This window comes from Oncorhynchus nerka, linkage group LG19 (genome assembly GCF_034236695.1).
Source record: "Oncorhynchus nerka isolate Pitt River linkage group LG19, Oner_Uvic_2.0, whole genome shotgun sequence".
Lineage (NCBI taxonomy): Eukaryota > Metazoa > Chordata > Actinopteri > Salmoniformes > Salmonidae > Oncorhynchus > Oncorhynchus nerka.
The window spans coordinates 21,104,409-21,128,045 of NC_088414.1; the positions used below are offsets into that span (position 1 = coordinate 21,104,409).

The 23,637-nt window shown below is 44.4% G+C and overlaps 1 protein-coding gene across 1 annotated transcript in view; it reads right to left on the minus strand.

The window, feature by feature from the left end:
• LOC115101181 (astrotactin-2-like) overlaps positions 1-23,637 on the minus strand; it is a 527,175-nt gene that overhangs the window by 35,309 nt on the left and 468,229 nt on the right. The window contains exon 20 of the mRNA XM_029620468.2: positions 1,747-1,888. Within this exon, the coding sequence (XP_029476328.1) occupies positions 1,747-1,888 (142 nt within the window). The remainder of the gene's footprint in view (positions 1-1,746; positions 1,889-23,637) is intronic.

Below are 23,637 nucleotides of genomic sequence, written 5' to 3' on the forward strand. Positions count from 1 at the left end.
AGCTGTAGAGGCCCGCTTCCCAAAATAAACAAGGTGGAAAAACGGTTAGACAGGGCCACAAACATAAAACACCAAACAAAAGTTGAGAGAGCTCAGAGGAGAGAGACATGGTGTGATGATCGGAGGGTCCCCTCTTCGTTTGCATCTGGGGCATGCTTGGTTTCAGAGCACACTGTGCCCATCTAACTTGATTTCAAGATGTGGAGACAAGAGGTAGAGGGACCAGGGAAATTATACCCAAGGAGAACAAAGTGCTGCTATCAAATGCACATCCCAGCGATGGTCCCTGGGAAGGCAGGCTGCAGACCCCTGGACCCTCTGAAGACTCATTTACTGCCTCTCTGAGATCTCCTCCGAACAGCGCAACATAAAAGTCTCCAACTGTGATGGATTCATAAATGCATGCTTAGCCTGCGTCTGTCGAGGCTACCCGGGGCTACAGACAAACATAAACAGCATAGTCTCTGTTGGCAGCAGGGCCGCTTATGGAACATTCATGTGGACACAGCTGATTGAATTTCATCTCTTCACTATCCCACTAATAGGCTTTTCTTTTTACTCTATATTGATACTCACCCAAGACAAGGACTCAACTAAGTGAATCCCCTTTGCAAAATGAAACACCTGCAAAGTTTACTAACAGCTGTCCATGGAAACCCTAAAGTGTTCTCTGCTAACCCTAATGGGATGTAGGGTTGACTATACCCCTCACACATTCTTAAGTGAGGGACTCAAGGCTGTACTTATGTCTGTCCATAAATGAAGTAGTGCTTCAACTGCTGAACATATTAGTATGTGTCAGTGGGTTCGAACGTGTGCATGCAACTGATTGACGTGTGTGTGGGTTGTGTGGGTGGTGTGTGTGGTTCCTCCATTCATGTCTTCCGTGCTGCTTAATGTGTTATGGTTCTGAGTCTTTATGACTAATTATCATGTCTATAGAAGGATTAGGAGTGGTCTGTCTGACTGTTTGCTAACCGCCCCAGACTATGAGCACCAGACAGACCAACTGGTCAATGGCTCCAGTCTCCTCCAGTTTCTGTGTGACACAAACACCACGATGGTCGGTTGGTTGGTTGTGATGCTTAAAACATGGTCTATACAAGTCCCATTGCCAATGGGAGTACAGACACTCAGGGAAAGTATGTGGTGCTGGCCGGATGATATTTGTCAAGTCATTCTTGTTTAGGAAAGATGCAAAACTAACAACAATGCCACTGGTTAACAATGTTTTTAATTCTTTTTTTTTATGGTAACGCGAATTCTGAACTCGTGAAAGTATGGTCAATTTGGTTCGAACGGGCTGCGAGTCAAACAGAGAACAATGTATAGGTGAGAAGACAACAGTGGAGGTGAGAATGGTTTTAAACGTGGCGACAACTCAACAGACTCAGTCTCTGGGGTTGATGCAAAGGGCAACAGCAACACTTACCACAGAGAAGTGAACAACAGAACATAAACAAATACATCTGTCTTTTCTCCTATTTTCTCCTTAATTTCTACCTTGTTGTTTAGCCTACTTTTCATTTCACCCGTGGAATGGTGCAAAGCCATAGTAAATCTGGGCCCGTATTAATAAAGCGTCTCAGAGTATGAGTGCTGATCTAGGCTCAGTTCGGACTTTTAGATCATAATGAATAAGATTACATGGACAGCGGGGACATGATTCTAGATCAGCACTCCTACTCTGAGAGGCTTTATGAATACGGGCCCTGGTCCAAAGTATTTTAGGTTGGGGGCTCTTACTTGTAGAGGCTGTCGGGTTCCAGGCACTTGAAGACCAGCGAGTAGAGCACAGAGTGAGGATGGTCTCCATTCCTCCGACCCGCAACCACACAGGACGAACCCAAACCTGAGAACAGGTCATCCACCAGACTTAACACCTCACCTACCGGAGATGGGAGGTGAACGAGAGAGAGAAAGAAGGAAAGAGCGAGACAGAAGATGTAGAATGAGAGAAAGTGAGTGAATAGATGTATGAAGAGTAAAAGACGGATGGAGAGACAATCACAGGGTTAATAGACTTACTGTGCATTGACCATGTTGGAACCCATGTCCTGTTCCTCTTAAATAAAGTGGCACATCTACCAGAAAGGCCACAAGTCTGCTGTTTTGTCCTAACATGCACTCTCACCTATTGTTCTTCAGTGATATGTTTTACAAAACAAACACATGCCAAGCTAGCCTTGGTCACATGGCACATGTTTCAACAGAAAACAGACACAAGTGCAATGAAAAGTAATGAATTAAGTTTTAAGAGGGAGATTCTTTCCAGCATTGATCCTTCCACTTGGCGCTTAATTGTGTTCCAAGTCATTCCGAGTTTCACTTCAGCTCAGCCCAGAGGGAAAGATTTCTGAAGCACAAATCCTGAGGCAAAATGAAATCAGACTTCCTCTGGCAGCCGGCCCCACACGGTACATTATAGAACCGTAAGAAAACAGGACTTTTCTCCTTTATGGCCACATGGTACTGTTACAATGATATCTCACTGAGAACCCCTGTGTCTCACAAACACCAGTTCACAAGTTGTGAAATATCTTTCATGTCAGCTTAAGGGAAAATAATGACACACTTGTTCATTCAGACATGCACCAAACCGTTTCCAGCGCTCAGAGGGGTGGTGGAAAAGAGAGAGAGCTGTCGAAACAGTTTAAAAGCTCTAAAATGTTGGGGATTTCAAACGATTTCTACAAGATGTAAAGGGAGCTTAGCTTCAGCTTATGACATGCAGGCCAACTTATAAACGCAGGGAATATGTCTGTCCGGTGGGGCAGGAGGATATGGTAAGGAGGGTTGCAAAAGTGAGGAAAGAAGTGAACGAATGAAAGATTTGACATGTTCCCAGAAAGGGGTCTATGTATAGTAGGTTTCCCAAACACATTCCTATACTTCGAGTCTCCCTGTGCCAGGTTTACTATTTCGAAGCTTTTCTCTTTCTAAACATGCAAATGCAAATTGGACCTTTTATTTATTCACAGGAGGAGAGCCAGCAGAACAAGTACACTATAGGTTGTTTTTCCTGCTGGACTGAGATCCTCTTTTTGAGAAACATGCTGAAATAGGCCTAACTGGAATTGTCTTGGAATTGTCTTGATCCTCCACTGATATAATTGATGATTTACTTGAAAGTTTATGTTATGCTTGTGTACATTTTCTCTCTGGGTTGACTTACTTCACATATATTCAGTCCACATGTTTTGAATGAAAGCGTACATACAAGTAGTCTTTGTACATTCATAGTACATGAAGTCCGGTGGGGCAGGCGGTGATGGTAAGGAGGGTTGCAAAAGAGAGGAGGAAAGAAGTGAACGAATGAAAGATTTGACATGTTCCCAGAAACACAATCCACGCAATCTCTGGTGAAGACCACCAGCACACTCTGTAAACAATACATTGCCAGATCCTTCTTCGAAACATCCACTTTAATCCAAAAATGAAATAAGAGAGCACATCGACACTAGCTCAAACACACCATGCTTACACATCACAGGCTTTGTCCATAAAACCTTGTTTAATAAGAGCACTTGGCAAAAAGAACACTTAAAATGACATAGACCTCTGTACGCGGATGGTGCTCGGCACACGGTGATTTACTGTCCCGAAACCATGTAAAAGTGTTTACATGCTTGACCATGTTTTTATGGAGGATGGGATGGATAAGTATTTGTAAGCCATACTGTCTTAGCATAGCCGAGCAGTCCCTTTTGATCCTGCGGTCGGAGTCAACATTGTCCTTATGATTCCACCGTATGTGTGGCCTTGGCCCGCATACCACCAAGCTGCTGCTGCTCACGATTTATGGAACAGATCTGGGCCCCGTTTCCCAAAAGTATTTTAAGGCTACGTTCATAGTTATAACTTTCGTAGGAGCATCGTTAGATCTTCCCAGCTGTTTCCCCAAACCATCATTACTAAAGTTACTCTTGAAACCACTCGTTATTAGACCACAGCTAAGTACGTCGTTAGATGCTTTTTTTTTTTGCCCTTCCGCATCACTTTATACACGTAATATATCAGCTAAACACAAAATCAAGCTGTTTATCTGTCTTTCTGTGACCACCGAAAAACTTCAGAATGAATGTGACCGTGAAAGATGCTTCATATGAAAACCGAGATGAATGTATTCAAAGATATATAAAGTGTAGCAGGGTGATTTTTAATTGTCCCCCCAAAGTTTTCAGATTTTCTATTTACTGTTGAACATAAGACGGCAAAAACACCAGCAAATCAGCTCCAAGTGATTTAAATTTTTTAAATCTGTTCCAAAGATGTCCCACACATATTAGAGAGAGACTGTATATGTGATCATATACACATTTCAACAAGGTTTGAAATTATTAAGTCAAATTGTATACAGTATCTGTTTAGGCTTCTTGCGGCCCCCTGACCATTCACTCAAGAAAAAAAATCTACCCGCGGCTGAATCTAGTTGACGATCCCTGTAGTGTAGGCACATGGATCTACAGTGTATATTTGAATGATATTGAAATCAATTTCATGTTAATTGAATTTGTAAAAAAAAAAATAATAATAATATTTGTACGATACTCTGTAATTTTTGGCTCAATATATTACATGATATGTACTGATGTGCCAAATCTTGATTTAGTTCATTATTATAGGGTAAGCATTGGAATAAGACACCTCAATATTTGTAGCCACAGGGGATATCGCTCTAGGAGCTGACCTATCGTCAGTATTGGGGAATAATTTGTTAAGGTGAGATTGTAAAGGGAGAGCACTGATCCAAAAGTAGTGCTTTCTTCTTTCAATCCTTTCGATGCCTCAACGACGCACTTCGAAAACGTTCTCTCTGTGTGGTGTTTTTGGAAATGGATGTTACATACTCGACCGTTGTAGGAAAGATGTATCATTAAAACACACGGAAGCCTAAGTTCCCTCGCTTTCTAGAAACCAGGCCCAGCTCTTCATTCACCATTTTCCTCTCATTTAATTGCTTATTGTTGTTGTTTTGTGCTTTCTCATTGGTTCATCTACACTGTTATGGTAGGCCACCTGTTTCACGTTAACAGTTAATTGCGATGCGAACGAAGCGATGACCAAGTGTCATTAGGGGCTACCATAAACTGGAAGAATGACGTGGTGATGTTCAATGGGATAGAATGTGTTTTAGAACGTCTTAGCCTAGCAAGAATGTTACATTTTTCAGACAAAAATAAATAAAGTTTTACAAAAGTAATAACAAGGCAGGATTACAGAAGCGTTCAGGTTTACCTTTCCTCGCAGTTAGCATATACCGAAAGCCAAGTATGCTAACAGTCAAATTATTTGTGAAACAGTAAATCGTCCCTATCAGACCACTTGATCTTTAGCGTAAACAAACCATAATGATGTATTTAAGATTGACTCTTGACGCAATACAGCTTGCCTTTTCCAGTCTACTCTTCCCTTTCAATGGCACAACTATGAAAGGAATGCCCCGGACAAGCCATAAATCTGCTGCTTCATGCAGGCTAAAGGTAGAAAGAGAGAGCGCAGAAAAGGAAGGTCGAAGGGCAGAGGAGGGAGGAGAGTGCAAGAAGGAGGGAGGGCGGGAGAGAGAAGACAGAAGTTTAATGTTTCTGGATGTGGTCTGTGAAGGAATGATGTCTTTGTATGTTTTGATAATCAGAATAAATCAGGGGCTGATGCGTGACTTGGTGCAGTCTAGATCAAGGATATCCTTTTATAGATGTGTAATTATCACGTAATTGTGAGTTTCAAAAAGGCCAAAGACAAACAGCAAGGCTCACGCTCCTGTCTCTCAGCCAGCCTGCCCACCCATGGCTGTCCTGTCCACTCACAAAATACTGAACCCCGCCAGAGAGTGAGAGAGCTCACTGCACTGAGGCTAACCGCCACAAACACACGCACGTATGCACAAACACACATGTACAAACACAGGCACGCGCGCACACCCTTACACACACACACACACACACACACACATTCCCCACTGGGCACAGACATTAGTTCAACGTCTAGATTTGATTTATCAAATCAAATCAAAATAAAATAAAATTTATTTATATAGCCCTTCGTACATCAGCTGATATCTCAAAGTGCTGTACAGAAACCCAGCCTAAAACCCCAAACAGCAAGCAATGCAGGTGTAGAAGCACGGTGGCTAGGAAAAACTCCCTAGAAAGGCCAAAACCTAGGAAGAAACCTAGAGAGGAACCAGGCTATGTGGGGTGGCCAGTCCTCTTCTGGCTGTGCCGGGTGGAGATTATAACAGAACATGGCCAAGATGTTCAAATGTTCATAAATGACCAGCATGGTCGAATAATAATAAGGCAGAACAGTTGAAACTGTTTACATTTGGTTGAGTTGTCAATTAACCTGAATTCAAAGTGAAATCAATCAAAAAGTCACTATGACATTGGATTTAGGTTTAAAGTTAGGTGAGAAAAAGACTAAATTCCCATACGTTGATGACTTATTTCAAATCCAATTTCCACGTTGATTTAACGTCATCACATTGAAGTGTTTTGTTGAAATGACCTGTAAACAGCGTTGGGCCACTTCGTCCTCCACTGTGTTCATCTCACAGGAGCCCTAAGATGCAGACCACAACACCGGTCTGTTGTGTGCACAGGCGTCGCAAAAATAATGTACACATACAGTGGCGAGAAAAAGTATGTGAACCCTTTGGAAATACCTGGATTTCTGCATAAATTGGTCACAACATTTGATCTGATCTTCGTCCAGGTCACAACAATAGACAAACACAGTCTGCTTAAACAAATAACACACAAACAATTATACGTTTTCATGTCTTTATTGAACACGCCGTGTAAAAATTCACAATGCAGGGTGGGGAAAGGTATGTGAACTCTTGGATTTAATAACTGGTTGACCCTCCCTTGGCAGCAATAACCTCAACCAAACGTTTTCTGTAGTTGCGGATCAGACCTGCACAACGGTCAGGAGGAATTTTGGACCATTCCACTTTACAAAACTGTCTCTGTTCAGCAATATGCTTGGGATGTCTGGTGTGAACTGCTCTCGTGAGGTCATGCCACTTCATCTCAATTGGGTTGAGGTCAGGACCCTGACTGGGCCACTCCAGAAGGCGTATTTTCTTCTGTTGAATTACTTCTGTGTTTTGGGTCGTTGTCCTGTTGCATCACCCGACTTCTGTTGAACTTCAACTGGCGGACAGATAGCCTAACGTTCTCCTGCAAAATGTCTTGATAAATTTGGGAATTAATTTTTCCATCGATGATCACAAGCTTGTCCAGGCCCTGAGGCAGCAAAGCAGACAATCAAACCATGATGTTCCCTCCACCATACCTTACAGTTGGGATGAGGTTTTGTTGTTGGTGAGCTGTGCCTTTTTTTTCTCCACACATAGTATTGTGTGTTCCTTCCAAACAACTCAACTGTAGCTTAATCTGTCCACAGAATATTTTGCCAGTAGCTCTGTGGAACATCATTGCACTTTTGCAAACTTCAGATGAGCAGATTCTTTTTTTTGTGGACATCAGTGGCTTTTCCCGTGTTGTCCTCCCATGAACACCATTATAGTCTAGTGTGTTACGTATCGCAGACTCTTCAACAGATACATTAGCATGTTCCAGAGATTTCTGTAAGTCTTTAGCTGGCACTCTAGGATTCTTCTTAACCTCATTGAGCATTCTGCACTGTGTTATTGCAGTCATCTTTGCAGGATGGACACTCCCAGGGAGAGTAGCAACAGTGCTGAACTGTTTCCATTTAAATACAATTTGTCTTACCGTGGACTGATGAACATCAAGGCTTTTAGAGATACTTTTGCAACACTTTCCAGCTTCATGCAAGTCAACAGTTCTTAATCTTAGGTCTTCTGAGATCTCTTTTGTTCGAGGCATGGTTCACATCAGGCAATGTTTCTTGTGAATTGTAAACTCAAATTTGTGTGTTTTTTATAAGGCAAGGTAGCTCTAACCAACATCACCAATCTCGTCTCATTAATTGGACTCCACGTTACTGTAGCTGACTCCTGACTCAATTAGCTTTTGGAGAAGTCATCAGCCAAGGAGTTGGCATACTTTTTCCAACCTACACTGAATGTTTAAATGATGTATTCAATATAGACAAGAAAAATACACTAATTTGTGTGTTATTAGTTTAAGAACACTATGTTTGTCTATTGTTGTAACTTAGATGAAGATATGATCAAATGTATGCAGAAATCCAGGTAATTCCAAAGGGTCACATACATTTTCTTTTCACAGTACATGTTATTCGATCATTTCATACAAACTGCTCAATGAGTGCCTGCGTAGCCAGGAGCTGAAATAGAACTTGGCTCTATTTTAGAAGCTTGACACACTGCAATTCCTGCCTCTCCCATCTCCTCATTGGTTTTTAGGAGCATACAGTATACCCACATGGGTGATTGAAAGATGAGGTCCACACTCCAATCCCAGGACAAATTAGATAGCAACAGCAAGCTAGCTAGCTAAATGTCCATGAATGTTTCATATGTGTTTTCGACCTGTCCCCAAATTAATATAGTTGGTTTAGAGTTATTTTGATATTTCAACCTGAGTGTCCTGATGGTGTGGATGGATAAAATCAACATACGCACAATGGCACAGGCGACTCACACACGTGCCCGGTGTAGTCAGCATGTAAGGCAAAGATGAGGAGGGTATAGAAAAGAAGGGACACGTGTGCGGCAGGCAGGTTGTTTCCCACCATCAAGGCTGTGTTTATTCATGCACAGTATTCAACACATACCAGATGGTAAAATCGTCATCTCTCTCTGACATTGCTCTCTAATGACTGGTCAAGACCAGTGGTTTTATCTTTAGACTCTTCAGCAGATAAACAGGAGGACAAGAGAAAGACATGAGAGACCAGATGTGTTTGTGTGGACCCATTCAAAGTACCTTAACACCATTTCTCCCTGCTACTGGTAGTGAAACATCTTAACAGCTGCAGCACCTTACCCAGCCCCAATGTAAATTGTCCTGTTCAAAAAAGGCGGCAACACTGTCCCCCCGCCTTATGCACAGTCTCAGGCCCCTCCCTATATGCAGCGTAACAATGAACAACCGAACAGCACCAGCCCCAGACCTGGCCTCTAATCCTGCCTAAGACCCAGCCTATAACCCCTTCCCCAGCCCTAGACTCATCCTCTTTCTCCATCCCTAGCCGCCTTTCCTTTACCTCCTTTACCCTCTTGGTTTCTCTCCTGCCTCTGTGAGTAGCTAGCCTGGCGCTGGCAGGGGCCTCGTTTACCTTAGCTCACCCCTTTTAGGTAACACCTTAGCCCTGCCAAAAACTTTTGCTGTCAGCCCACTGTACGAGAAAGTACAGAGCGCAGCACGAGCGCTCCTGCCTGCCTCCGTTCATTCAGCGCTATGCAGAGAGAGAAGGGGCAGAGGGAGAAGGAGGGGTGGAGAAGGGAGGGGACAGAGGGATGGAGGAGGAGTGTAGGGGAGGGGTAGGGTGGCGGTGGGCTTGCCAGCACAGTTACGCACCGCTGCTGCTTTTTATTCCAGTCCTGTGGGGTTCCGCGACAGGGGGCGCGAAAAGCAGGCAGCACCACACCACACCAGAAGGGAGGGGGAACCTCGCTTTCCTGTGAGCCTACAATCGCACATACCGCACGCACACACACATGCAGGCATACACACGCAGAGGGATACACACTCAAGCGTAGCTGGATACACACTCACACACAAGCACACACTCAGATGGATACACCACTCGAAAGTCACACTTGCACTTTCTCCTTCTCACACTCACAGATGGTAACACTAAAACACAGAGATACTCACTTACACTCTCTCATAGACACACACAGCCAGGGATGGTTCTAAAGTGCCTGTATAGAAGGGATACTGCACCGTGAGAGAGAACACAGCAGCTAAGAGGGAGAGTATGTAACCTATACAAGGATGGGAGGGATTTAGGGAGGGCTCCCCTCTCTCTGAGTAAGGTGGGTTTGGAAGCAGTGGGTCTTTAAGGGTGTGTGTGTGTGTGTGTGTGACATATTCTGGTCTGGCATTACAGTATGTCTGGGTCACAGACATGGGAATTATGTGGCCTGCCCTCCAAGACACGCTAAATTCACCCCTGACAATACACACAAATGTAACTGCAAATATTGCAAACAACCGCAGCGACTTGTGGAGATTGTTATTCATCATTTCCAACTAACCCTCGCCTATGGAGGAGCAGACGACATAAACTCGGTATGGCCTACACCAACTGTCATCCAGTCCAAAACAGATCAGGACAGGAATAACAAGGCACTGATGATTATGGAGCCTGTTAACAAGGAAACTTCATTCATTTGGCCCGCATTGCCAAAACACTCCTTCCACACTCCTGTCACGTGACAGTGGATCTGCCTTTGGAAGGCAACTAAACAATATGAGGCCTTTCCTTCAGTCACAGGTGGCTGGATGTGCAAAGACTGTGCAAAGCTGTAATTTGGGGCGGCAGGTAGCCTAGTGGTTAGAGCGTTAGGCCAGTAACTGAAAGGTTGCTGGATTGAATCCCTGAGCTGACAAGGTAAAAATCTGTCATTCTGCCCCTGAACATGGCAGTTAACACACTGTTCTCCGGTAGGCTGTCATTGTAAATAAGAATTTGTTCTTGCCCAGTTAAATAAAGGTTTAAAAAAGATCAAGCCAAAGGGTGGCAACTTTGAAGAATATAAAATATATTTGCATTTGCTTAACACTTTTTTTGGTTACTACACAATTCCATATGTGTTATTTCTTAATTTTTATGTCTTCTACAATGTAGAAAATAGTTAAATAAAGAAAAAATCTTGAATGAGTAAATGTCCACACTTTTTACTGGTACTGTATATCTGTGAAGTTTTTTAATACATTTGAACATTTGTAGGTCATTTTTTAATGTATTTTTTAAATTGATTTTCTCCCCAATTTCGATCTTGTCTCATTGCTGAAACTCCCCAACTGGCTCGGGAGAGGCGAAAGTGTGTCCTCCGAAACATGACCCGCTTAACTGCACTCCTTTTTAAGGTACAATACATTAGGAAATAAAGCATGTTGCATTCTCCGTTTCACCTGTCACATTAGCTTCATTCATTATGAAGCTTACCGGTAGCCTCTAGTCACATGGTGTTTGTTTACAAACACATAACAATGAGAGACCAGAGCCTTGTAATTCACTCACTATTGTGCAGCACGTGCCAGGTGATCTAGTTACAGTATGGAATTCACAACTAATGTTTGCCTGCAAAATATCTTATGACTATTTAATGAACTGTCTAAACTGTGCTAAATGCCCTGCAGTTGTTCATTTGGTTTGCTAATTTAGTAGATAGTTATCTAGCTAAGTGGTTAGCTTTTTGCTAAATCAAACTTCTTGTTAACAGCAGAGAACCCCTTCTGGATCAAGAGCCTTGCTGTCTGGTACGTATTTTGTGCATAGCATTTCTGAGTTACTTGTATAACTTTATGAGCTGAGATGTCTGTCCTGCAAATAGTTTGACAGAGACTGTATAAAAACGGTTAATGTGTTCATTAGCAGTTAGCTAGCATTTACTATGGGATTGTGCATGTACTTGTTAGCATTGCTAACCATCAGATTAGGGAGGTTCAGTGGGGTTTGAAAATAAGTGACCCTTGTGTTCAGTGCCAGTAATACCGAGATGGCACAAGGTCGGTATGAAGGTGTGACAAAACTCTGGGATTGTGTAGCCTCCAGATGGGCTCTGGTCTGCTCCCTGTCAACCTGGCTGTCAATACCAAGGCGAAACCAGGCACAGCTAGCAAAGTTTAGGCCCCCCCCAAACTCTATTAAGGGAGAAACTATATTGCGTGATCTCCAGTTTACATGGTGATTAAAACCTTGTGACAAATAACATGTGACTTCTCCTTAATGTAAGCAGAGAGAGGAACAAGTCATCGCTGGGGAACGTGAGGGAGAACGGAGGAGTACGGACCGGGAGACAGGAAACATTTCAGTTCCCCGCACTTCCTGACTCCCCCACCTACCCCACCAATTTGATCTTATTTGTCCCTACTGTATGTGGGTGAGGGTGTGGTGCATGGTAGCCTGCTGCTTTGTGTTGGAAGGCCAGACCTCCTCTTCAGAGAGCAGAGTCTCCCTGACATATAATTTCAATTACACTGTTTAATGCAGGCAGAATATAATTGCTCTAGCCATTAGCTCGCTGTGTGTGCCTCCTCGGTCGGTGTGGTGTGTGTGCCCTGGGGTCGTTGGGTTCACTCATGAACTTTTCTTCCCAAAGCGGAGGACAGGGGAGTCCAAACTAGAGAAGTGACTATAAAGACAAATAGGGAGTCGACGCTTGTTCAGTCATGTGTGGTTTAAACAGCTCTGAAAATTCTATTGAACTTCACAATTTCTGGAATTCTCTTAAATTGTGTTTATCATTTTAGGTGAGCGCATGTTGGAGTTAACACACATTTCCTATTGGTGTCACATTGCAAAATGCCTTTATTGTGCGCTAAAACATGTTCTTGCAGTATAAGATAAATGTTGCACCCTAACCGGAGAAACCGGGATGGAGGATTTGTTTGAGTAGCTTCCTCCTAAGTGTGTAAAAGTTTTGTAATATGTCTGTCTGTCTGATTAAACAGACAGACAGCATTCCTGCGGCTTGGCCCAGACGTCTCTCCCTCATGTCTGTCCCTCTCTCTAAGACACCCTAAGACAGTACGGCGGGAGCTAACATTAATGATATGCATGTCAATCTCTCAATCTCTCATCAATCTCTCATGGTTCAAAGTAGAAGAGAAACTGACTTCATCACTACTTGTTTTTGTAAGAAGTGTTGACAAGCTGAATGTACCGAGCTGTTTGTTTTAAACTACAAGCACACAGCTCGGACACCCATGCATACCCCACAAGACATGCCACCAGAGGTCTCTTCACAATCCTCAAGTCCAGAACAGACTATGTGAAGTGCATAGTACTACATAGAGCCATGACTACATGGCAGAGAGAATAGTATATGGCTTGGGTGGCTGGAGTCTAACAATTTTCGGGTGGCATTCTTTCATGCCACCTGATATAGAGGTCCTGGATGGCAGGGAGCTCGGCCCCAGTGATGTACTGGGCTGTCCGCACCACCCTTTCCATACTAAGCAGTGATGCAGCCAGTCAATATGCTCTCAATGGTGCAGCTGTAGAATGTTTTGAGGATTTCAGGGCCCATGCCAAATCTTTTCAACTTCCTGAGGGGGAAGAGGTGCTGTCACGCCTTCACAACTGTGCGTGTGTTAGTGGACCACTTTGAAGCTCTAGACCAGCTCCACTGCAGCCCGATGTGGATGGATGGGGACATGCTCGCCTCTCCCCCCTGTTTCCTGTAGTCCATGATCAGCTCCTTGGTTTTACTGACATTGGGGGAGAGGTTGTTATCCCTGCCAGGTCACTGACCTCCTCCCTGTAGGCTGTCTCATCGTTGCCGGTGATCACACCAAGGAACATCAGGGACTACAGGAGGGGACTAAGCACACACCCATGTGGGGCTCCAGTGTTGAGGGTCAGCATGTCGGAGGTGATGTTGCCTACCCTCACCACTTCGGGTCGGCCCGTCAAAAAGTCCGGTATCCAGTTGTAGAAGGAGGTGTATCGTCCCAGGGTCCTAAGCTTGGTGACGAACTTGCTGGGACAAATGGTGTTGAACACTGAGCTGTAATCAATGAACAGCATTCTCACATAGGTAATCTTCTTCTCTACAGTGGCAAGAAAAAGTATGTGAACCCTTTGGAATTACCTGGATTTCTGCATAAATTGGTGATCAAATTTGAACTGATCTTCATCTAAGTCACAACAATAGACAAACATAGTGTGCTTAACCTCTTAAGTCGACCCTCTACTTTTTTGAACATTCTGTTAAAAATCTCGCAACATTTCAGCGCCCTGCTACTCATGCCAGGAATATAGTATATGCATTTGCTTAGTCTGTGTGGATAGAAAACACTCAGACGTTTATAAAACTGGTTAAATCACTGCTGTGGCTTTACCAGAACGGCATTTACATCGAAAAGCACAGGAAAAACTGATCACTGAAAATGGGAAAATATATCCATGCGCTACTTGAACCCATTGATAAAGGTGAACCACAATTAATTGACTGAGGTTGCAGTACCTACAGCTTCCACACGGTGTCTAGAGTCTTGTCATTTCCCTTCGAGTTTTTTCTTGGTCAAACACATGCAGGGCACCGTATCTCCTATGGTCTAGGACCGGATATTTTCGTTGAGTTTCTAGCCGGACATTTTTCCAGACGGACAGCTAATGATCTTTACATCGCCTCCTGATGAATTTTATCGCTTATTAACGTTTACTAATACCTAAAGTTGCATTACAAACGTATTTCGAAGTGTTTTGTGAAAGTTTATCGTCGACTTTTGAATTTAAAAAAATGACGTTACGTTTTGAAACGATGTTTTTTTCGTTTATCACACAGTCTACATATAACGATATCTAGGCTTTATATGGACCGATTTAATCGAAATAAAGACCCAAATAGTGTTTATGGGACATCTAGGAGTGCCAACAAAGAAGATGGTGAAAGGTAATGAATGTTTTCTATTTTATTGTGCGGTTTGTGTAACGCCGAAATGCTAATTATTTTGTTTACGTCCCCTGTGGGTCTTTTTGGGTGTTACATGCTATCAGATAATAGCTTCTCATGCTTTCGCCGAAAAGCATTTTAAAAATCTGACTTGTTGCCTGGATTCACAACGAGTGTAGCTTTAATTCGATACCCTGCATGTGTATTTTAATGAACTTTTGAGTTTTAACTAATACTATTAGCATTTAGCGTAGCGCATTTGCATTTCCAGAGCTCTAGTTGGGACGCAAGCGTCCCGAGTAGAAGCAACAGGTTAAACTAATAACACACAAATTATTGTATTTTTCTTGTCTATATTGAATACATTATTTTAACATTCACCGTACAGGATGGAAAAAGTATGTGAACCCCTAGGCTAATGACTTCTCCAAAAGTCAGCTTATCTGGAGTCCAATCAAAGAGACAAGATTGGAGATGTTGGTTAGAGCTGCCTTGCCCTATAAAAGACACTGACAAAACTTGAATTTGCTATTCACAAGAAGCATTTCCTAATGTGAACCATGCCTCGAACAAAAGAGATCTCAGAAGACCTAAGATTAAGAATTGTTGACTTGCATAAAGCTGGAAAGGGTTACAAAAGTATCTCTAAAAGCCTTGATGTTCATCTGTCCACGGTAAAACAAATTGTATTTTAAATGGAAAAGGTTCAGCACTGTTGCTACTCTCCCTAGGAGTTGCCGTCCTGCAAAGATGACTGCAAGAGATAAGCGCAGAATGTGCAATTAGGTAATTAAGAAGAATCCTAGTGTCAGCTAAAGACTTACAGAAATCTCTGGAACATGCTAACATCTCTGTTGAAGAGTCTACGATACGTCAAACACTAAACAAGAATGGTGTTCAAGACATTTTGCAGGAGAATGTTAGGGTTTCTGTCCGCCAATTGAAGCTCAACAGAAGTTGGGTGATGCAACAGGACAACGATCTAAAACACAGAAGTAAATCAACAGAAGGGCTTCAACAGAAGAAAATACACCTTCTGGAGTGGCTCAGTCAGAGTCCTGACCTCAACCCGATTGAGATGATGCCACAGCAAGAGAGCAGTTCACACCAGATAACCCAAGAATATTTCTGAACTGAAACAGTTTTGTAAAGAGGAATGGTCCAAAATTACTCCTGAGTACAGAAACCATTTGGTTGAGGTTATTGCTGTCAACCAGTTTTTAAAACCAAGGGTTCCCATACTTTTCCCACCCTGCACTGTGAATGTTTACACAGTGTGTTCAATAAAGACATGAAAACGTATAATTATTTGTGTGTTATTAGTTTAAGCAGACTGTGTTTGTCTATTGTTATGACCTAGATGAAGATCATAATAAAATGTTGTGACCAATTTATGCAGAAATCCAGGTATTTCCAAAGGGTTCACATTCTTTTTCGTGCCACTGTAGGTGGGAGAGGGCAGTGTGGATTGCAATTAAGATTGCATTGTCTTTGGGTCTGTTGAGTCGGTGGGGGTCCTCACACACGGTACAGTGGTGTTATTAATCAAAGCGTGCATAAAATGCATTGAGTTCATCTGGAAGAGAAGCATCATTGGGCGGCACACGGCTGGGGCTTCCTTTGTAATCCGTAATGGACTACAGCCCCATCCACATGCTGCAGGCGTCGGAGCCTATGTAGTATGATTCTACCATATTTGTCACGTTCTGACCATAGTTCTTGTGTGTTTTCCTTGTTTTAGTGTTGGTCAGGACGTGAGCTGGGTGGGCATTCTATGTTGTGTGTCTGGTTTGTCTATTTCTATGTTTGGCCTGATATGGTTCTCAATCAGAGGCAGGTGTTAGTCATTGTCTCTGATTGGGAACCATATTTAGGTAGCCTGTTTTGTGTTGGGATTTGTGGGTGGTTGTTTCCTGTCTTTGTGTTTTATGCACCAGTTAGGACTGTTTCGGTTTTCACGTTTATTGTTTTGTATCCTGTTCATGTTTGAGTTACCTTATTAAATTAACATGAACTGTAACCACGCTGCGTTTTGGTCCGCCTCTCCTTCCCAGGAAGAAAGCCGTTACAGAACCACCCACCACAACAGGACCAAGCAGTGTGGTAACAGGCAGCGGCAGCCATAATCACAAGACTCATGGACATGGGAGGACGAGTTGGACGGAAAAGGACCCTGGGCAGAGCCAGGGGAATATCGCCGCCCCAAAGCAGAGCTGGAGGCAGAGAAAGCAGAGAGGCGGCATTACGAGGAGCAGGAGAGGCAGCGATGTCAGGATTTCGGGACATGGGAGCAGAATCTGGACTATACAACTTGGGAAGAGATAGACAGGTGGGCGGTCGACCCTGGGAGAGTGCCGCAGCCCGCCTGGGATTCGATGGAGCAGTGCGAGGAAGGTTACAAGAGAATGAGGTTGGTGAAGCGAGCACGGCGGCGCGGTAGGAAGCCGGAGAGTCAGCCCCAAAAATGTATTGGGGGGGGGCACACAGGGAGTATGGCGAAGCCAGGTAGGAGACCTGCGCCAACTTCCTGTGCTTACCGGAGAGCGAGAGAGACCGGTCGGCACCGTGTTATGCTGTGGAGCGCATGGTGTCTCCAGTGCGGGTGCATAGCCCGGTGCGGTACATACCTCTTATCGGCCGGGCTAGAGTGGGCATCGAGCCAGGTAAGGTTGGGCAGGCTCAGTGCTCAAGAGCTCCAGTGCACCTGCACGGTCCGGTCTATCCAGTGCCACCTACACGCACCAGCCCTCCGGTGGCAGCCCCCCGCATCAGGCTTCCTGTGCGTGCCAGAGCCCAGTACTCCCTGTTTCTCCTCCCCGCACTCGCCCTGAGGTGCGTGTCCTCGGCCCAGTACCACCAGTCCCGGCACCACGCATCAGGCCTATAGTGCGTCCCGCCTGTCCGGCGCTGCCAGAGTTTCCGCCCCTCAGTCCAGAGGCGCAAGAGCCCCTCAGTCCAGAGGCGTCAGAGTCTCCCGTCTGTCCAGAGCCGCCAGAGTCTCCCGTCTGTCCAGAGCCGCCAGAGTCTCCCGTCTGTCCAGAGCCGCCAGTCAGCCAGGATCCGCCAGTCAGCCAGGATCCGCCAGTCAGCCAGGAGCCGTCAACCAGCCTGAGCTACCCCTCGGTCATGAGCTACCCTTCAGTCCTGAGCTACCTCAGTCCCGAGCTGCCCCTCAGTCAAGTGGAGCCCTTTGTTAGGGTTCCTAGGCCAAGGTCAGCGGCGAGGGTCACCACTCAAAGGACGCTAAGGAGGTGGACAAAGACAATTATGGAGTGGGGTCCACGTCCAGCGCCAGAGCCGCCACCGCGGACAGATGCCCACCCAGACCCTCCCCTATAGGTTTAGTCGGAGTCCGCACCTTGGGGGGGGGGGGGGGGGGGGGGGGTACTGTCACGTTCTGATCATAGTTTTTGTGTGTTTTCCTTGTTTTAGTGTCGGTCAGGACGTGAGCTGGGTGGGCATACTATGTTGTGTGTCTGGTTTGTCTATTTCTATGTTTGGCCTGATATGGTTCTCAATCAGAGGCAGGTGTTAGTCATTGTCTATGATTGGGAGCCATATTTAGGTAGCCTGTTTTGTGTTGGGATTTGTGGGTGGTTGTTTCCTGTCTTTGTGTTTTATGCACCAGTTAGGACTGTTTCGGTTTTCACGTTTATTGTTTTGTATCCTGTTCATGTTTAAGTTACCTTATTAAATTAACATGAACTGTAACCACGCTGCGTTTTGGTCCGCCTCTCCTTCCCAGGAAGAAAGCCGTTACAATATTCCTATTTTGCCCCTTTGCTCGTTTAATGACTCTACAGAGGTCGTAGTGGGACTTCTGGTGCTGGTGCCTGTCCTCAACCGTAGCCTCTGGGTTGTCTGCAATAGTTCTGTCCTTTAGCTTTAGCGCCAATCCAGGGATTTTGATTGGGGAAGCGGCAAACCTTCACTGTGGGTACAACGTCGCCAATGCATTTCCTTATGAAGCCGGTGACAGAGGTGTCTAGCTCATCAATGTTATCGGCGGAGTCTTGGAAACATACACCAATCAGCCCTAGCAAAGCAGTTCTGGTTGTTTCTAGCCTCGTACAGTTGGTTAAGTGCCAGCCTGTTATATTTCTTGTCCTGAGGTAGAACGTATAAAACAGTCAGGATAACAGCTGAAAACTCCCTGGTGAGGTAAAAGGTTGGCATTTGACCATCAGGTATTCCAAAACGGGTGAACAATGGGTCGAGACTACCACTAAGCTTGAGTCAGTACACCATTTGTTGTTGATGAAGAGGCAAACCCGTCACCCTCTCGATTTCCCTGACTTTACTGTTTAGTATACTAATCAGTCAGTTTCCATTCACTTATGCTGATGCAGCCACAGACACTTTTCCCCAGTGTCCAAGGGGTTCCCTCTTTCATCTGTACTGGCAAGTTAATCCTACATTGGTTCTCTGCCGGTTTAAATGCTTTCAGACTGGCAGAGAACCAATGTTGGTTTTCATTTCACTTGAGATCAATGCTGGGGCTCAGGGACACCCAACGATTTCACATTCATTAGAGACCACAAGAAGAAATACACCCCCGTCATCACATGGTGGCCTGGAAATATGCCCTGTGTACCAAAGGATTTAGCACATCCCTTCAGAACGTTGTGGCCTTTCACAGCAGACTGTCAGCAAAGACCAGCATAGTGCAAGAGATCCTTTGAAGATCTACATGGATTGCAATGACGTTATTTCGAGTAGCTAGTACACTGCAGTTAACCCGAGAGTGAACGAATGCCCTGCAATGATATTAAACAAACTAAGCTATATGGACTGGCATCTACAAAACTCTGGTTAATTGACTTTCTTTGCCAACACTTTGCATTGCATCACACAACACACCTCCTCTCTCCTGCAGCCTTGTCTGTCCCATGGTGGTGGTTGGACAGATACAAGACAGCAGGTAAAGAGGGAGGTTTGGGTCTGTACAGTACACAGTACTGGCCTTCTGGGCCCATTACAAATGAGAGAAAGAGAGGGATAAAAGAGAGACATGATAAAGGTTAGAAACTGGAGTGAGAGAGAGCAGATGGAGAGAGGGATTGAAGACAGCGAGAAACCGAGATAAAGAAATTGAAACAGTTTACAGTGAAAGCATCTGCGGTAAGCATTATCACAACCTTCCTTCCTCTCCTCTCCTCTCCTGAGTAAGCCCCAGGTAATAAAGACTAGAGCAGCCTGTTTAGCAGAGAGAGTTTAGCAGAGAGAGCCTAGCATGGCCTGTTTGATTTATGTGCAGTGAGGTTTGGTCAGCCATCGCACAGCCCCTCCAGGGTTCTCAGCCCGGGGCAGAGAGCCAAGCACTCCTAACCTCTCCCTCTGACTGGAGGCCACCAGGGACCCCCACAGCACATGCAGGGGCCACAGTGACTGACCACAGAACTAGGACCTGGACTGCCCTCCTCCCACTCAAAAACCTTGGCACAGACTGTCTTGAGTAATCCAGCGATAAGGTCCAGAGAGAGTGAGGGCTGAGGAGAAAAGAGGGAGGGAGAAAGAGAAATGGAGAGAGAGAGAGAGAAACTTGCGAGAGTGTTCTGACATGTCAGGGTGCCCTCACCTGCATCTCTCCTCCAGTTCACCCTGATCAATGAGTTTCTGGGGTGACTCAGCACTTTTTGTTATAATGGTTTCCATATACTATGTACCATGTTACATAGAGAGTACACATTTCAATGCAAGACTGATTTTGATACCATTTTATTAGCTTAACATTCATATTACAACGTTATACTCCCCTTTCTGTGAGTCTTGTTTTATAAAATTGATTGTAATGCTTTAATCTGGCATACTGAAAAACTGTACAAGCAAAAAATGGTTGCCTATCGAAACCTATGATACATTTACCCCAATGGCATTTGTCTTTGTCAAACTAGTTGAGCAGAGCTAGACCGTAGCAGACCCTGCAAGAGATACTGTCCTTGCATTGTTCCCTCACCTAACCTGCCTTGCAGAAGAATGGGCTCTTTGCATGGACCTCCAATGTGGGACCACTAAATAACCAGCTACCTCTGGAGCAGTCAAACTTTCACCACAGTCTGTGAGGACACCCATCTGGTCAGCATGGAGCGCCATCATATATTTGGGCTTGCTAGCCTCTTCGTTAAAACAAGAGGGCAAACATAATTGGGTTCATACCCAAAGGTGTTCTTAGACAGGCTAAGAGTCAAGTCCATATCACAGCCTGTAATTTAATTCTCTCTTTCTCTCCCTTTCTCTCGCTCTTTCTCTCCCCTCTCTCTGTCTCTCTCCTTCTGTCAGTTCCACGTCTGGGCAACTTCTTCTCTCTGTCTTCCCCAACTCACACCCCTGACAGGCACGCACGCACGCACACACACACAGACACACACCACTCCCCCATTGCTTTGCCCACGCTCACTGTCCCACACATTCACTTTCAAGACATAAAAAAGGAGAGACAGACCTGACCACAGGAGAAAAGATGAGGAGGAGAAGGTGGTAAAGACAACAAAATGATGCCTTCTGCCCAGTCCTGAAGAAAAAGTACATTGAAATGCCACAACACAGTCAACTGTTTGGCCAAAGTGATACTAAAATGAGGAAAAAAACAGAATGGATAAAACACTTGGTATTGGGGGAGATCAACTTGGGATCAACTTATAATATTTAAGGAGGGAGGTGAGAGGAGAGGCAGGAACACTGGGAAATGGGAACGGGTCTCAGTAGGATGAATGGCGCTCCAAAAGAGGTCAAGTTTCACATAATTCTCCATATTTTTCTAATCACGCTGAGGAGATGTCTGACAGAGATAGAGTTCAGCCCTCCTTGGAGGTGAATACGAATCTTTGGAGTGTCTTGCTGAGAGAGAGAAACACATTGGCAGGAGGATGCAGTATTTATTGTTGAAACAGTGTGTAATGGGAACCGCTCAAAACACCAAGGAGAGATAGAGGGCTAAAAGGAAAACAAAGGAGACATTTTTGTGTTTCTTAATCTAGTTAGAAACACAAAGGAAATCTCTGCTAAATTAGTCTGCTTACAAAATGCATACCCCCTAAAACAGGCAAGCAACATGCATACCCCCTAAAACAGGCAAGCAACATGCATACCCCCTAAAACAGGCAAGCAACATGCATACCCCCTAAAACAGGCAAGCAACATGCATACCCCCTAAAACAGGCAAGCAACATGCATACCACCTAAAACAGGCAAGCAACATGCATACCCCCTAAAACAGGCAAGCAACATGCATACCCCCTAAAACAGGCAAGCAACATGCATACCCCCTAAAACAGGCAAGCAACATGCATACCCCCTAAAACAGGCAAGCAACATGCATACCCCCTAAAACAGGCAAGCAACATGCATACCACCTAAAACAGGCAAGCAACATGCATACCCCCTAAAACAGGCAAGCAACATGCATACCCCCTAAAACAGGCAAGCAACATGCATACCCCCTAAAACAGGCAAGCAACATGCATACCCCCTAAAACAGGCAAGCAACATGCATACCCACTAAAACAGGCAAGCAACATGCATACCCCCGAAAACAGGCATGCAACATACATACCCCCGAAAACACTGCATATACGCACACAGATTCCCACACACACACCTGTACACACACACACACACTGCAGAAGCACTGCAATTGCCTAGCATGAGTGTTGTTTTAACAATTAGACCGTGTCAAGTCGGAGACAAACGAGACCTCACAGATATGGGGTTGAAAAAAGGAACACTTGGTGTGGGGCCTTAAAGAATGTTCTCTAAGACTCCAACCCACCTAATACTTCCCATGTACAGGGCCAAGCCACAACCACCAGAAGCCCTAAAAACCTGAAATGGGCCCCAAAAACCACTGCAAAGAAAGTACAAACAAGGAGCTTAAAAGTGAAAGGAAGAAAAAACACTTGAAAATAAGAAAAGATTAGGAGACTTCCCCTTTTCCTCTCTCATCCAACCATGAGTAACGCAGACATGGCAAAGGTAGCAACAATACTTGTGTTTTTGACAAAAATAAGGTGCCTTCGGCCAGATTCTAAGCTAAACTAAACAGCATACATTCATCTGTTACTCTTTACGATTTTGGAAAAGACAGGAATTGGTACATGTTGCCTTAACAACAAATATAATCAAAGACTTTTTATACAGTTCATGGTGTATTTTTAAAGGGTATTCATGGTTGTTAATATAACAGCAAAAAGGTCATTAGAAAAATCATAGTGACTGGAATAGCATTCCTAAACCTTGAGCTGCATAGATGTAATTTATTTCAGAGTTCTCTCTCCCTCGTGTCTCTGTCTCTCTCTCCCTCGTCTGTCTCTCTCTCTCTCCCTCGTCTCTGTCTCTCTCTCTCTCATTGCTAAATATGTCCATTGACAAAGTAAAAATTACAGGATGACCTTTCGAATAAGAGCTGAAGAAGAGTGGGCTAATCGGGGGAGAGGAACAGGGAGGGATGGAGAGAGAGAAAGATGGAGAAAAGGAGGGAGAGAGCTCCAACATAGGCTGAACCCATAGGTCTGAATTTCAAAAGGCCATTTGCTAATCTGACATCACTGGGTCTATTCAATTCATTACCCAGGACACAATCACCATTATGGCTGCAACCCAGAGATTTGAGCCGCTGCTGCCTTTCCTTCGACAGTAACTCATTGATTAAAAGCTCTCTGGAGAGGCTAAAAGGAAAAGCAAGAGAAAGCCAGCTCTGTCATGGTCGCTGTAGACTAGCTCCCTACATTCCAGCAGAAAGAGCCCAGCTAACCATCATTGTAAATGGCAAAACGATGGATCCCGATGTTATCATTTATAATTATCGGTACAATGCAACCGTTTTTATTTCCATATCAAAATATTTATGGGTAGTACCTTACTGTAATTGTTTTCAAGTAAAATGGTCTTCTTGTAAAAGATTCTCAAGCAAGTATTTTGCGAGGACTGTCTGGGAGTGGTCTGAGTGGAGAAGGGGAAACTGAAAACTAGCTGTTATTGGCAGAAAGGTCTTGTAACTAATTGACAAGCCTGTGAAGTCTCCAGGCTGGCCAAATCTCCATCGCACCAAAACAGGCTGACATTTCAGGCAGGTCTATTCAAACAGCTCTTTCACTAAAAGGGCATAGCCATAA